The sequence below is a fragment of the Balaenoptera musculus genome, chromosome 16 (genome assembly GCF_009873245.2).
Source record: "Balaenoptera musculus isolate JJ_BM4_2016_0621 chromosome 16, mBalMus1.pri.v3, whole genome shotgun sequence".
NCBI classification, from domain to species: domain Eukaryota; kingdom Metazoa; phylum Chordata; class Mammalia; order Artiodactyla; family Balaenopteridae; genus Balaenoptera; species Balaenoptera musculus.
This window is the reverse complement of record NC_045800.1, coordinates 49,913,639-49,929,838: the sequence shown is the minus strand read 5'-3', so window position 1 is coordinate 49,929,838 and position 16,200 is coordinate 49,913,639. Positions and strand designations below refer to the sequence as shown.

General features: G+C 39.9%; 1 protein-coding gene across 6 annotated transcripts in view; it reads left to right on the top strand.

Annotated features, from left to right (window-relative positions):
* Positions 1 to 14,209, top strand: part of SHLD2 (shieldin complex subunit 2) — a 96,179-nt gene extending 81,970 nt beyond the window's left edge. For all 6 annotated transcript variants that reach the window (XM_036829221.1, XM_036829222.1, XM_036829223.1 and 3 more), the window contains 3 exons: positions 7,398 to 7,626; positions 11,029 to 11,144; positions 13,860 to 14,209. In XM_036829221.1, the coding sequence (XP_036685116.1) occupies positions 7,398 to 7,626; positions 11,029 to 11,144; positions 13,860 to 14,059 (545 nt within the window). In that variant the 3' untranslated portion in view covers positions 14,060 to 14,209. The remainder of the gene's footprint in view (positions 1 to 7,397; positions 7,627 to 11,028; positions 11,145 to 13,859) is intronic.
* The last annotated feature ends 1,991 nt before the right edge of the window (positions 14,210 to 16,200 follow it).

The following is a 16,200-nucleotide window of genomic DNA, read 5'->3' as shown; positions in this document are numbered from 1 at the left end:
CAAGGAATATGACTTTATTTGGAAAGCCAGCAGACCAAGAAGATGGTGGACTAGGGTCCCCAAAAGACCATCTTATGGGGTCTGGATGCCAGTTTCTTTTATAGAGTCAGAGAGGGAAGTAAAGTAAAAAGGCAAAATAGAGAGGGAGAGGTGGCGAGGAAGTAAAGTAAAAAGGTCCATCAGTCTGGCAAAACATCTCCTGGAATGGCCAGCCTCAGTGAGGGGATGTGTTAATTTCTTCTTTCTTGCAGCCATTCACAGGTGGGCAGGGTTCCCTGAGGCAGGCCATTATATATGATTATAATAACAAAAGCAACGGAAAGCAAAGGTTAAAGTCAAAGAAACAGATCCAACATGGAGTCCCATTTAGTTCTTCCCTGTTACATAGCTTTTTCTGGTTTTGGTGTTAGAGCAATGCCCTTAGAATGAGTTGGTATGTAGTTTTTCCTCTTCAGTTTTCTGAAAGAGTTTGTTTAGAATTAGATTGATTTCTTCTGTACGTGTTTGGTAGAACTCAGGGAAGCCATCTGGGCCTGAAGTTTTCTTTATTGGAAGGTTTAACTACAAATTAAATTTACTTAATAGATATAGGGCTATTTTGGTTATCTGTTTCTTCTTGAGTGAGCTTTGGTAGTTTGTATCTTTCAAGAAATCTGTTCATTTCATCTAGGTTGTTGGCACAACAACAGCAACAACAATTTATTGGCATAAAGTTATGATATTCTCTTATCATCCTTTTTGATATATGTAGAATCTATAGTAATATTTGTAACAGGGAAGAGGTAAATCGGACTCAACGTTGGACCTGTTTGACTTTAACCTTTGCTTTTCGTTGCTTTTGTTATTATAATCATACATAATGGCCTGCCTCAGGGAACCCTGCCCACCTGTGAATGGCTGCAAGAAAGAAGAAACTAATACATCCCCTCACCAAGGCTTGGTCATTCCAGGAGATGTTTTGCAAGACTGATGGCCCTTTTACTTTACTTCCTCACCGCCTCTCCCTCTCTGATTGTATAAAAGAAACTGGCATCCAGACCCAGAAAAGGTGGTTTTTCAGAGACACTATTCTGCCATCTTCTCGGTCTGCCGGCTTTCCAAATAAAGTCGTATTCCTTGCCTCAACTCCTGGTCTCCGATTCATTGGCCTGTCTGGTGGTGAACAGAGCAAGCTTGGACTCATAACAGTATTACCTGATATTGCTAATTTGTGTCCTCTCTCTTTTTTTTTACTGATCATTTTCGCTAGAGTTTTACCAATTAATCTTCTCAAATAACTACCTTTTATATTCATTAATTTTCTCTGTTTTTCTATTTTCTATTCCATTGATTTCTTGTCTGATCTTTATTTTTCCTTTCTTCTGCTTTCTTGGGTTTCACTTTTTTACCTTTCTTAAGGTGGAAATTGAGGTCGTTGATATGAGACTTTTTTTTTCCAATGTAGGAGTTTAGTGCCATAAATTTTCCTCCAAGTACAGCTTCTAAGTTCTCTATGCAGTGCACTATGGATTACAAGATTTTCCACTCTAGCTGGTGGGAAGATACACTACTCCCAGCTCTGTGCAAGCTTCAGTGATTGTTCCCAGTAATCCTTTTCCATGGTTCTTTCCTTGGCCTCTGGTCACATATATTGGTCAATACTCAGTTGAATTCTCCAAGGGGTGGACCCTCTGCATTTCTCCAGAGTTCTCCCTCTGCACTTCTCCAGAGTTCTCTCTCTTTGCAGCTCTCATCTATCTAGTGCTCTGCCCTGAGAACTCTAGCCATACTAGCCTTCCAGACTCAAAGCTCTGTCTCCTCTCAACTCAGGGAAACCACCAGTCTCTGCCTGGGTACCCTTTCCTTCACCACAGCCAGGAAACTCTCTTTGTAAGCTGGGGCAGTCACCAGGCTTACATCTTTTGCTTCTCATCTGTTAGGGATCACTGTCCTTTGTTGTCTGATATCTGATGTCTTGAGAATTGTTGTGTCATACATTTTGTTTGGTTTTTAGTTGTTTCAAGTGTCTGAACTATTTTTATACACAACACTTCTGACATCAAATGTATGGGTTTTTTTTGTTTGTTTTTTTGTTTTTGTTTTTTTCACACCAATAGCCATTTCTGTAACTCTGAACACCAACTCGGTGTCCTACAGTTCAATATTGATGCTACCTGCTTGGAGTTAGTATCAGACTCCACAGGTTTAAGAGCTCAGTCCCACAGGACTCTCCTCACCTCAGATGCCAGTCTCAAATATTAGGTACCCCGGGTACCCTTCTGTCTGACTTGGCTACAAAGTTGGGAGTTCCCACAGCCCTCCCCACTTTCAGGCTCAGTAATTTGCTAGAACTGCTCACAGAACTCAGGAACTCTCTTTATTTACATACCAGTTTATTATAAAGGATACAACTCAGGAACAGCCAAATGGAAGAGATACATAGGGCAAGGTATGGGGGAAGGGGCGTGGAGCGTCCATGCCCTCTCCAGGTGCACCAACCTCCCAGCATCTCAGTGTGTTCATCAATCCAGAGGCTCCTTGAACCCTGTTTAAGGTTTTTAATCAAGGTCTCATTGTGTAGGCGTTATTGATGAAATCATTGCCCATTGGTGATTAGCTCAATCTCCAGCCCCTTTCCCCTCTGCAGAGGTCAGTGGGTAGGGCTGAAAGTTCTAACCATCTAATCTGCCTTGGTTCTTTTGGTGACCAGCCCCCATCCTGAAGCTACCTATGGGCCCCAGTCACCAGTCATCTCATTAGCAAAGAAAGATACTCTTATCACTCTGGGAGATTTCCAAGAGTTTTTGGAGCTGTGTGCTAGGAACTAAGGACAAAGACTGAATATTTACTTTTTATTATATCACAAGGTAGGAGCATAGATCCAGTCGCTTACTCTACCTTGGCCAAATGCCAGGTTAAAATTTTACAAGTTGTGTTAATTCAGGTATGTGTGTTTGAATATTTTCGAAGATGTGATTATAGGTTAGCATTATTACATTATAAAACTAAGCTAAGGAGAATGCAAGTAGAAAACAAAAACAACAACACCTCTCAAAATATCCACCTTTTAATTGAATACAGAGATTTATTCTCAGAGAAGAACTCCATATACCCACTTCTACATGGAAACATTTATTGATACGGTGATCAAACGCAAGTTCATGTGCCGGATGCACAGTGAGGCCAAACAAACCAAAATGTCAGAGTTTGGAGCAGAGAAAGGTTTATTGCAGGGCCAAGCAAGGAGAATGGGCAGCTCATGTTCAAAAAATCCCAACTCCCTGGTGGTTTTCAGGGAGAAGTCTTATGGGCAGTATTTGGGGTGAGAGATGCAGGGTGGTGCTTTTGGAATCTGTGTGCTCAGCCTGAAGTTACCATCCTCCACTTGGGTTGGGGCCTTAGTTCCTGCAGAAGAGCTCAAAGATACTGTTATGTATATTCCATGAGAAGGAACCAGGACCCTGCCCCACTGCTGTACTATTGTTTCTTGACTTCTCCTCCCTTGTTTCTGCATCTCCTCCCTTCGTTGATTAGCAACTGTTTGAATCTGCTCTTTGGAACTCAGGGAAGATCAAGGAGGCTGAATGAAGCCTATTTCCTACAAACAAGAAATGAGGACACAGAAAGGATTTGTACCTGGGAGAGCCCCACAGGGTCCTGCTCTGTTTCAATACTAACAGTTAAGTTAAATTAATAATACTTCTGGAAAATAAACACAGATGATAGAAAATTTACAAATTTTTATATCAAACAAAATTTTGATACAACTTTCAAAAATGGAAATAAGTGGCTATAGAAACTCTAGATTTATACTAGTTGGTGAAATCTTGGGTAGTGTTGTAGTGCCATGTAAATTTCTAACCCAGTTTCATATTTATATGTCCTTCCTGTCCCCGCCCCCCACCCCCAAAGCCCCACAGGCTTGTGGAGCTGGTCACTGCAAGAAGAATGCCATAGGCAGCAGAGGGGCTACATTTAATTTGGTGTCACAGAGAAGTCTACTCTGTTATCTACCTTTTACATAAAACAGCTACTTGCTGGGATTGGAGACCTAGAATTAGATTTTAAAATAAAAATAAACAATATTACGGACAACAACAAATTAGGTGGCCACAGTTTTGATGATTAATGGTACTAAGTATATAAACTCACCAATTTGGGGGATGAGGCTGAGAATTGGGACTATTCTTGCAAACCCTGGAGATGTACTCCCCAGTGGGAAACCATGCAAAAACTTCGTGCTGTTATAGTCAGTCCCTGGTTGTGAAACTGAGCAGGACCCTGCGGGGCCTTCCCAGGTACAAAAATCTTTCTGTGTCCCCAGTTTCTTATTTGTAGGATAAAGGCTTCAGCCTCCTAGACTTTCCTGAATACCAAAGAGTAGATTCCAACAGTGACTAACCAGGGAAGTAAGGGAATGCAGAAACAAAGAAGGAGCAGTCAAGAAATCATAGTGCAACTATTAAAGCAGGATCCTGGTTCCTGCTCAAGTAATATACATAACAGAATTTTTGAGTTCTTCTGCAGGAACTAAGGCCCCCACACTGGTGGAAGATGGTTAACTACATGCTGAGACCCCAGACTGGTTGAAATCAGAAGTCTGATGATTGACAATCCTGGAACACCGCCCTGTTACCTCACCGTTAACCAATCAGAAGAAAGTCACATCCTGCAGCCCTCATCCCGAAATTTGCGCAGCAAAACTTCTCCCTAAACAAGTTCCTAACGCATAGCATAGGTAACTATATTTAATATCCTGTGATAAACCATATGGAAAAGACAGTATGCAAGTAAACGACTCCAGGTACACATTTTTTTTTTATTTTTATAAATTTATTTTATTTATTTATTTTTGGCTGCACTGGGTCTGCGTTGCTGTGCGCGGGCTTTCTCTAGTTGCAGCGAGCAGGGGCTACTTTTCGTTGCAGTGCGCGGGCTTCTCATCATCGTGGCTTCTTGTTGTGGAGCATGGGCTCTAGGCGTGTGGGCTTTGGTAGTTGTGGCTCCTGGGCTCTAGAGCACAGGCTCAGTAGTTGTGGCGCACGGGCTTAGTTGCTCCATGGCATGTGGGATCTTCCCGGAACAGGGCTCGAACCCATGTCCCCTGCATTGGCAGGCGGATTCTTAACCACTGTGCCACCAGGGAAGCCTGTAGAGGCTGTAGAGCAGAGATTGGCACACTTTAAATCAACTATATTTCAATAAAACAAAAACAAAAACACTTCTCCCTGAAAACCATCAGGGAGTTTGGATTTTTTGAGCGTGAGCTGCTCATTCTCCTTGCTTGGCCCTGCAGTAAACCTTTCTCTGCTCCAAACTCTAACATTTCAGGTTTTTTAGCCTCAGTATGCACTGGGCACCCGAACTTGTGTTTGGTAGCAGTATCCTGTGTTCACAGAGGCCCTTTTAGCTATTTTCAGTCTCTTGATGTTTAGCTATGAGGGTGGAATTCATAGTTTTTATCACTGTTTATGTGTTTTTAAGACAGACATGGGGAGAGCATGTGGAAATACAAGCAATGTTTTTCTAAGCTATTTCATAGTTAAATAAAAGGCAGAAGAAAGGGAGATTAACAGGGGGAATTTCCCAAGAGTGTCTGCTTCCTTAGTAAAAGCCAGAGGGGTTGAGGCTGTGCCTGCCTCCTTGTAAAGAAATGAAGATTCTGGGAATTCTCTGGCAGTCCAGTGGTTAGGACCACGCTTTCACTGCAGTGGCCTGGGTTCAATTCCTGGTCGGGAACTAAGATCCCTCAAGCTGTGTGGTGCAGCCAAAAATAAAAAAAAAAGGAAGGAAGGGAGGAGGGGAGGAAGGAGGGAAGGGAGGAGGGGAGGAAGGAAGGAAGTATCCTGCCATCAGCAGAATATCAGTGCCCAGCAGGCCGTGAACCCCTTGAAAGCGGTATCCACATTCATCATGAACTTTTAATTCAAGAGTTGTGTAAATTTACAAAATGTTAGCAATTATATTAACATTCTTCTAAAATTATTGGGACTTCCCTGGTGGTCCAGTGATTAAGAATCCACCTTCCAATGCAGAGGACGAGGGTTCGATCCCTGGTCAGGGAACTAAGATCCCACATGCCATGGGGCAACTAAGCCCATGCGCCGCAAGTACTGAGCCTGCATACTCTGGATCCTGTGCGCCACAACTAGAGAGAAGCCCACGTGCTGCAACGAAGAGCCCATGCACCGCAACGAAAGACCCTGCATGCCACAACGAAGATCCCACGTGCCGCAACTAAGACCCAACGCAGCCACATAAATAAATAAATAAATATTAAAAAAACAAAAAACATGGGTGAGCTATGCTTTAATAAAAATAAAATTACTGAGTTATTTCATTAAATAATTTCTTAGTGATTCATCATGTCTATGGAAAGGCGTGATGAAGAGTCTGCTATAGTTTATTAGGTATGCTGACCGCTACACACCCTTGTAATTTGTGTAGAGATATATGACATGATTGGAAGAGATGATGAAACAACCTTCAGGCACTAAAAGACTGAAGCAAACTGAAGGGTTTAGGAATAGGAAAGTCGCCATTAATGAGACCCCTGCAGAGATTACCAGGAAAGGGAACAGGACACTGAATGATGAGTTCTTGACCCGGAGTGTGCTAAAAGGATGAAGAGGAGCAAATTCAAAGCCTTAAAAAAGGCTTTAAACTGAACATGGAGAGGAAAAGAGAAGGTTGCTCAGATAAACTCATCAATCTCACTAGTATACAATAAGGCAAAGATAAATTAGAAAAAAAGAATGTCTGGCAGATAAGAGATACTCAGTATTTGTTGAATGAGTGAGTGCATGAGCCAGTGAGTAGTGAATGAACATGCTTGAGGTGCCTGGTGAGTCACACAGAAAACATTTAGTACATGAGGACCCTCAGGGCTCACATGGCTATGTAACCAACACCCAGTGTGTGGATGATGATGGGTGGGAAATTGAAAAAAAAGTTTAAAAAGATGGTAAGCTAGTGGTGTATTATTTTTGGGCAAAGTAGAGAATACAAGAATTACTGACCTCCTATTTGACTTTTGATGATGATTAATTAAAAAGGAAAAAGAGATGGCATGTTAGTTAGTTTCAAGTGTTTACAGGGATTTCTCCTAAAAAAGATTAAACTGATTTTTCATGATTCCAGAGGACAGGGAGGAAGAAAACATCCACCTTTTCAGCCAAATTAGCCAAATAAATCTTTAAGTTGCAGGCAGATCACCCCTTACACTCTATAGTAAATACGGAAGTCCTCCGTGAGTGAGAATGTCTAGGAAAAGAGTAGAGAAGACAAAGAACAAGACCTCGGTGTATCCTTTACTATAAGTAACTGTGAATCAACTGTATAGTTAACCATGTTTGTAAATTAAAGTTATGGTTTTGGCCTCCTAATTTGTGATATTTCTTTCTGTTTGTCTTTTACAGGAGTGATTCTAATCAAAGCCCAGATTTTAGAGCTAGTGTTTCCCGTTACAGCATCTCTGAAGATAGCTCTAAATGCTCACAGTTCTCTGAAGATTATTTTTTCTTCTCTTCCCAATATTATATATACGGGCTGTGCAAAATGTGGATTGGAACTAGAAACAGATGAGAACAAGATCTACAAACAATGTTTTAGCTGCTTGCCATTTACCATGAAGAAAAAATACTATAGGTAAGGCAACTAAGCAAGCCAGCGGGATGGAAAATGTTTAATATTATAGGACTGGAAGTGACCAAAAAATTACGTATATCAACTCTTTCTAATGAGAACTAACTAGAGCTAATCCAAGAGAATAAATTTTTCCTCCTGAGTGATAAATAGCTATTTATGAAAGCAGAAATTGCCCAGTAATCATAACAGGAATTTTTAAAAAGCAGTAATTGGGAGATTTTATTGTCTTTAAGCAGCTATACTGAAGAAAACTTTTACTTGGTTTACATTTTTAACCAAGTTCTAAATGGCTCATAAGAAACTCATTTCCTCACCTTAACATATTATTGGAATTTAAAGGTTAAAAGTAATTATATGACCTAACCTCTGAGTTGTGGAAGCTAGTAAGGTGTTTAACCTTTCTGTATCTCAGTTTCCCCAACTTCATATTAGAAATTAAGGATAGCAGACTAGCACTCAGTGTTTTATTCTCTTTTCTATTTCTAAATACTGCAATATCTAAAAGCCGTATGCAAATATATTCAGCATGTTATCATGGAATACTTTAAGAAAATTTACAGAAGCTTAGTCCATAAGCCTTATATCCCTTTACATATATTTATGTTTGTTATAAATAAGTAAATGAACTTTGCTCTTACTTTGAAAGTTGCTTGTCTGGAAAAGAAAATTGGATTCAGATGCATGGTCCCCTCCCTTCGCCTCCCCCAAGTCCATTCTCCACAGCTGACAGAGTGACCACTCCCTTCCTTTAAAACCTTTCCAGAGTTTCCCATCACACTTGCCTCTGTGGTCTCATCTGCTGTACTCCTTGCCTTGCTCAAAGGGCTGCAGCTGTACCGGCCTTCTTTCAGTTCTTTAGACACTCTGACTTTTTCCTCCTTAGGGCTTTCTCACATGCTCTTTTCTCTGCCTGACTCCACGAGGCTGGCTCCGTCGTGTCTTATTAGTTCAGTGGCCCTTCATCAGAGAGGCCTTCTTAGTCACCTCCTTTGTTCTCTGTTAGAGTGCCCTGTGTGTGTACCTGGAGTCGTTTACTTGCATACTGTCTTCTAAAAAACATCATTACTGAGATATAATTCACATCCCATCAAATTAAGCCATCTAAAATGTATGATTCCATGGCTTTAATATATTCACAGGCTTGTGCAACTGTTACCACAATCAATTTTAGGTCATTTTCATCTCCCCCTCCCCCAAAGCCCCATACCCATAGCAGTCACTTATTCTCCTCTCCCACCAACTCATAGCACCCACTAGTCGAATTTCTGGCTCTATAGGTACGCTTATTTTGGACATTTCATATAAATAATCATACAGTGTGCAGTCCTTTGTGACTTAACTTTTTCTTAACATGTTTCAAGGTTCATCCATATTGTAGCATGTATCAGTACTTCATTTTTTTTTATTGCCACATAATATGGATATGCCACATTTTATTTATCCATTCATCAACTGATGGATATTTGGATTGTCCCCACTTTTTGGCTATTATAAATAATACTGCTCCGAACATTCATGTACAAATTTTTGTGTGGACATGTTTTCATTTCTCTTGGATGTATACTCAGGAGTAGAGTTGCTAGGTTGTATGATAACTTTTTGTTCCTTTTGAGGAACTGCCAAACTGTTTTCCAAAGCTGCTGCACAATTTTACAGTCTCACCAGCAATGTATGAGGGTTGCAGTTTCTCCATGTCCTTGCCAACACTTTTTATTATCTGTTTTTCTTTTTGTTGCTTGTGCTTTTCAAGCAACATAAAGAAACATCATATCTAAGAAAAGTATCATTCCTAAGCCAAGATCATGGAGGTTTACTCCTATATTTTCTTCTAAGAATTTTATAGCTTTAGCTCTTATGTATAGGTCCATGATCTATTTTGAGTTAACTTCTGTATGTGGTATAAGGAAGGGGTCCAACTTCATTCTTTTACATGTGGATATTCAGTTGTCCCAGTACAGTTGGTTGAAAAGACTATTCTATCCCCATTGAATCATCTTGCCACCATTGTTGAAAAGCTTATTGTCTTTCTATCCTATTAAACTCTTAAGTTCCTTGAGTGAAGGAACCAGATCTGTCTTATTCACTAGTGTATACCCAGTGCTTAGCACACTGCATGGTACAAGATATCGAGTATGTATTTGTTGAAATAAAGAATGGAGGAAGAGAGATAGCCTGGGGAAAGAGTATAGAGTGTAAAAGAGGAAAGAAACTAGAATCATCATGTGGATAAAGGGGGAAGTAAGTTTTTAGAGGGAAAATCAGTAGTCATGTTTTAGCTGTTACACGAAATTCCCCTATACTAGTGAGTCTTTCTAAATTCTGTTCTCAGTTTATTATTTTTCCCCCCGCTCTGGGTATATGTATTTAATTCAAGCTTTATCATTTAGATTCAGCATGAATCACAATAAATGGATCATCAGCAGAGTTACTAATAGAAAAATTATCATTGCCATCACCAGAAACATAGATTTTAATTCCTGTACAATCATTACCAATTTTATCTCCAGAAATAACGTCACAATATGTACCAGCAGGAAGACCAGTTTGCAAAGTTAAAGATAATGCCCAATCATCATTGTTAAAGACAGTGAATCCTCTGTTTCCTCTTCCAAAAGTTACTTGGTTGCTACCATTGTGTTTGTAAAAGGTTGGCCGTCAACTACATTACGGAACACAACCATGTTCCTTATTTGACGCCATTGATGTTCACAGACCCAGTCATTGCCACAAGTAGTATCTGGATTTCAATTTATTTTTTAATAATTTATTTTTAAAAGAGGTATATCCCTGTCTTTAAAAGTATATAGATAGAATAATATTATCCATATCATTTTGTTCATATTGTTTGTTCCTTAGAGTGTATCATGGCATTCCTCTCCTAATAGCACTTATAAATCTTCCTCGTTCATTTTAACAGTTACATAATATTCCATTGCATATGGAATATTATGGTACTGAATACTATTGGTACTGAAAACTATGGTACTGAAAACTATTTACCTAGTTCCTTGTTTATTGACATGCAAAACAGTTTGTTTTTGATGAGAAAGAATCCAGTGGAAAAAAATAACTTGAAATTGTGATTGTGAAATACATGATTATCATCTTTATTTTATTTCTAGTAATAATTTACACAGCAGTGTAAAATAATGTCTTCTTACATTAGTATCTGAAAATTTAAAATGAAATAAATAAAATTTATTAATTTATCACTTGAAACTCTTTTTAAAAAAAAAAAGCCCTTCTTGTATTTCTGGGATGTTTCAGGACGTCCTAGAGTTGTTTTAGGAATTAAAATTAACCCTGCATAAAAACCCAGTGATTTTTGAAATTATATTGCATTTAAACATTTCTTTAATTGAAAATCTTTTTGAGGGTCCTGTGCTGTTTACTCTTTTGTAGGCCAGCTTTAATGACCATAGTTGATGGAATATATAAGGTTTGCGTCCATGTAGGATCAAAGCTGATAGAGAAGATTCTTCTCAACATTTCTCCTGACTGGCTCAACAGAGTTATAGGTAAGATATCAACACGCCATCAAGAGGTTGTCCTTGGTGAAACCATTCATTTCAGGAGTGTAGATAGTATACTGGAACAGAAGGAACACTATACTGTAAATTAAGAGGGTTTTTTTGTCAGTATATAAGCAGAAGGATAATTTAGCTGAAGTGAAACACAAGACTATACACACTACTATATATAAAATAGATAATCAACAAGGACCTACCTGGTGTCCAACCCAGGACCTTAGTTTTATAATAGTTAAGTAAATGAATGTGCGACACTATATAAACATATAAAGATTGTCCAGTGTCGGTGGTGCGGATATGTAGGATCTTCAGCTCTGATGATAGGTCTAGTCAGTGGCTAACAACAAAGTGAAGATGACCCATTTGTCAGATGCTCAAACTCCATCCTTTTCTCATTAGTCTTAGACTCTCTAAGCAGATGAGTTAATCTGGTTCAATTGATTGCTCTGTCTGTTAATAGTGGATTATTTTTTCTGGCTTTCATTTTTGCTTGAATGCTGAACATTGCATATAGAACAATACAGACTGAGGTAAACAGTATTTGTACCTGAAGTGGGCATGACTGTTTTCCTAGACCTTTACTGGGGGTCGGGGGTGGGCAGAGTAGTTAATCTTGTCAGACCATGAGTTGGATTTGAGTTTTTTATTGTTCTGGTTACCTTCCGGTCACCACTGGCTTCCAGTTATCTAGCATTATGTATGCTCATGGTACGGAGTGGTTCTCCAGAGAGTTTTCCCTACTATTCCTGCTTCACCAATCAGCTTTAACCCTTCACTCTGTACCTGGGCCTCAGAGAGAGTTTCTCTTCATGTTCTTGTACCTCCCCAGGTTGTACAAGCTCTATTCGTTGTCATTTGGTGCATCCCAGCCTGGAGGGAAGGGCAGGAGTGATTCTCTTTGATTCTGGTCCAGCCTTAGTCTTACACAGGCTCTGTGTGTCTGGGTCTTGGATCTGGTGCTTTCTCAGTGACCCTGCCCCTCCTGCCAAGTCAGCCAAGCTCTGCCTTGTGTCTTTGGTGGGTATCTTTGTGTGGTCCTGCCCCTCTCTCAGCAGCAGGGCACCGCTAATGGTCTTGATCCAGGGTGGTTTTCTGCCCCTCCCCCAGGGATAGAGGGATTTTCCTTTCACCTTTCCTCCATCTTCATCCTCACCATCTGTATCTTGGGGCAGTAGGACTTGAGGTCTTCCTCCAGCAGTTTAAAGCTTTTGTTCCTTAAGGGAGACGTCCTGAGTGGTGTTTTGTGCTTTTCCTCCTGGCAGCTTCTCCCCTTTCCCAGGCCTTCACCATAGCTGGAAGCTTTCTCTGATGTCTTGACCTGCATCCAGCCTTGTGAGTACCTGGTGAAGATAAGAAGAGCACGTGCCCCCTTGTCTTTGACGCTGGTCTACGCTTGGCTTTTAGCAGTTCATTGAAACTTTAAGCACATTCTTCATTCTTGCTTGTTTGGTGGACTGGCTTCTTTCTGAGCTCAGCCCCAGGTAAACCCGTGCTCCTGTCCTGTCTCTCCTTACACTGCAGTCTTCTTGGCAGCTGTACAACCTTGGCTCACTTATAGGTCCAAGAAGATTGTGATTCTGTAGTTTGTTCAGCTTTTTCTAATAATTGTTAGGGTAGGAGCCACACTCTTCCCAGTATTCTGCATCCTAATCGGAAGTCTCTCTGTTTTTTTTATTCACTTTCTTTATTAATTTTCATTCTTTCCACTGTTTTCATGCCTTTTCTCATTGTTCTTTGTTTATTTTCAGTCTTGTCTTTTCATTTTTTGCACAGTGGCAGTTAGTCTTTATTTCTCAGAGAAGCATCGTTCTCATATACAGTATAGACCTGTGTTTTGCCCATTCCTGAGACAATTAAAGTCCTCCTTCTTGGCATTAATTAAATTGTATCCATAAGTGAAGATGTGGGCACCGTTATAAAGTGTTCATCAGATCATTCAGATTATCACTAACCTTGATTTTTTTTTAGCTTATCAAAGTGAAAATTCAAAAATTTTAAGAGTTGTACAGAATTCTCACACCTCCAGGAATATGTCATGGGCCCTCCAGGAGTCTGTAGACTCAATCCAAGAAAGGCTGGTGGTGTTGGTTAGGGAACCAGTAGAGTCTGAGCATAGTCAGTGATGCCTTGGCTGTCTAGTGTTGAGCAATTTGCTAAATGACTTGATTGGATGTCCTCAAAAAATGAGAGGAAGCATATAGGACAAATGCAGAATACAATGACATATCCACCTAGAATCTTAGTATTTCTATATATTATCAAGATTTGATATTAAGTAACCAACTTAGAGTCCTGTTATATAAACAATAAATATGTGTATATGTAACTGTGATAAGAGCTATAGACTAGATAAATATAAGAGTACTTTTCTGATATGGACATGCCCTTTTTGTTTCAGGCTTAATTTAGGAAAAGATTAATCTCAGTTCTTCCCTCGATTGTTTGAAGAAGCCAGGGGCTGTACCATAATAGGAAACACCATCAGTCTGAACAGTGCATTACTTGTGCCTTCTCTCCAGATCAGCAGGAATTGTGCCTCATCATTCTAGGGTAACCTGTGACTAGAAAGAGAGGGGGTAGAAAGAGACATTTACAGTGGGTTTGGGACTTGAGAAACCAAGGAAAACAATGAACCCTTCAATGTGAGCATGTCCACACCCCTGGAAGGGATGCTAAGAGCCCTTCATGTTTCCTCTTCCTCAGCCCCTCCCTCAGACGTCACCTACGACCTGGTCGCCGCAGACCTGCTCCATGCCTTGCTGGCGGGCAGTGGAGCACCTTGTGTCCTGAAGGTGCAGAGCCTCTTTGTGTTAGATGAAAACAGCTACCCACTACAACAGGATTTCTCCCTCCTGGATTTTTATCCTGACGACATGAAGCACGGGTCCCATGCCCTTCTCTAAGACCAGAGGAAGAAACTGCAGGCACTTCAAGGAAGAGCACTGAAATGATTTGTCTTTTGAAATGAATGACAGGGCTTTAGCTCAGGGTTTTAAAATAAGTATATTTTATAAAGAGAGTTGTGTTAAAGGTATTAATTAAAACTTTTTTTTCCCTGAGAAAATTCTGTGAGGTTTTTTGTTTGTTTTTCGGTCTTTCCCTTTTTTGCTTCTAGAAAAATGATCTAGCAATGAAGGCAACATGCAGCAGTTCATTAGGATTAAAGGCTGTCTCCATTTAGTCCCTGCTCCATTCCAGGCACTCTCCTAAGTACTAGGACGCGGACCTGAAGCATTTCCTCAGGAATTGCTTTTCTGCTATGGTCACAAACTCTAAGTGCTTTCCTTACTCCTACGTTAATAAACCATAGACATGACATGATTTCCTTGATTATAACTATACACGACTATGGATTAGTTCATAATAAGCCTACATTTAGACAAGTTCCAGACGAGCATGTCTTTCGATAAAGAGGCATTGAAGATGCAGGAAACATGGTCATGTTTCAACTCTTTATCAGGGGAGGCAGAGAGTCACATTGCTCATTTCTAGGATTTGAGTGCCTCACTGAATTTACTTGCCAGCAGACACTTTGCAGTTGGTTCTCTCATTACGACTGTAGCAGCAGCTCGTAGAGAAGGGTAGTCACCAATGAGGAAATAGGGAGCGGTACTTAACCTGGAAGTTTGGAGGATTACTAGATTAATCATATTGCTTGAACATAACTATATTCATGATAAAATGAACAAGTTTATTTTACTAGGTGTGTTTTTAAAAATTCTTTTGGTTCATTGAAATTGTTTTCTCTAATTCAGGCTTTTTTTGTTTTTAACTTGGCTTCCCTAAAAATGAACCTCAGGAGTTTTGTGATTCTCCCCAAAACCATATACAAAAATGACTGTATGAGAGTGCACACACACAAAAGTACCTTTTTCTGTGGAGAAGGGTCTGTAGTTTCCAACAAAACCTTTTTATATAGTATATGACAATTTCTTGTCATGGGAGATCAAGCTCCTGCCTGATCTCTTCCACTCCACAACTCCCTCCAAATGGTAACTCCTCTCTCCATTCTGGTATCTCTGATTCACTTCACTCCATGCTCAGATAAGCTTAGATAGCAGGTCAGCAAATTGTCTGCATAATCAGATACTAGAAAAGCTAAGGAATTGTCCTTATTTGCATATGTGTATAGTATAATGTATGCAGCACTGTGATCATACTGTCTGGAAGAATCTTACCAAAATGGTGTAGTGATTCCCCTGGGTGGGAAATCCTAGTTTTACTTTATTCTTTTTACTTGATGGAATTACTAGGAAAATGTCCCTAACTTCTAAAGAATATAAATTCCCTATATTAAAAAGATCAAAAAAAAAGATCACTTCACTGGGAATTCCCTGGCAGTCCAGTGGTTAAGACTCTGCACTTCCACTGCAGGGGGCATGGGTTCGATCCCTGGTCAGGGAACTAAGATCCCGCAACCCGTGCAGTGTGGCCAAAAAAAATAAAAAATAATAAAAAGATCACTTCCCAAATATAGAAAAAAAAATACATTCATGTAACCAGTACCCCAATTAGGATTTAGAACATTTCCATCACTATTCTCATCTCCACCTCCAGTTAGTCCCCTGCCACTCATGACAGGAAACCACTGTTCTGATTTCAATTACCATAGGTTAGTGTGACCTGTTCTTGGACTTCATATAAATGAAATCATATAGCTTATATTCCTTGGTGACTTGCTTTTTTCACACAACATTTTTGAGATTAACCCAAGTTTTTATGTGACTCAATAGTTCATTCTTTTTATTGCCGAGGAATACACCAATTTTACGAATATATTACATTATCCATTTTCCTATGAAAGGTCATTTTCAGTTTTTGGCTGTTATGAATACCTATAGATGTTTGGCTATAAGCATCTTTTTACAAGTCTTCCTGTGGATGTATGTTTTCATTTTGAAGCTGGGGGGGTGTGTGGTAGATGCCTATTGAGATTGCTGGTTTATGGGATAGGTGTATATTTAACTATAAGAAACTGTCAGTGCACAGTTTCCAAGACTGCACAGTTTTACACACCAGTCATGTATGAGGACTCCTGTTTTAC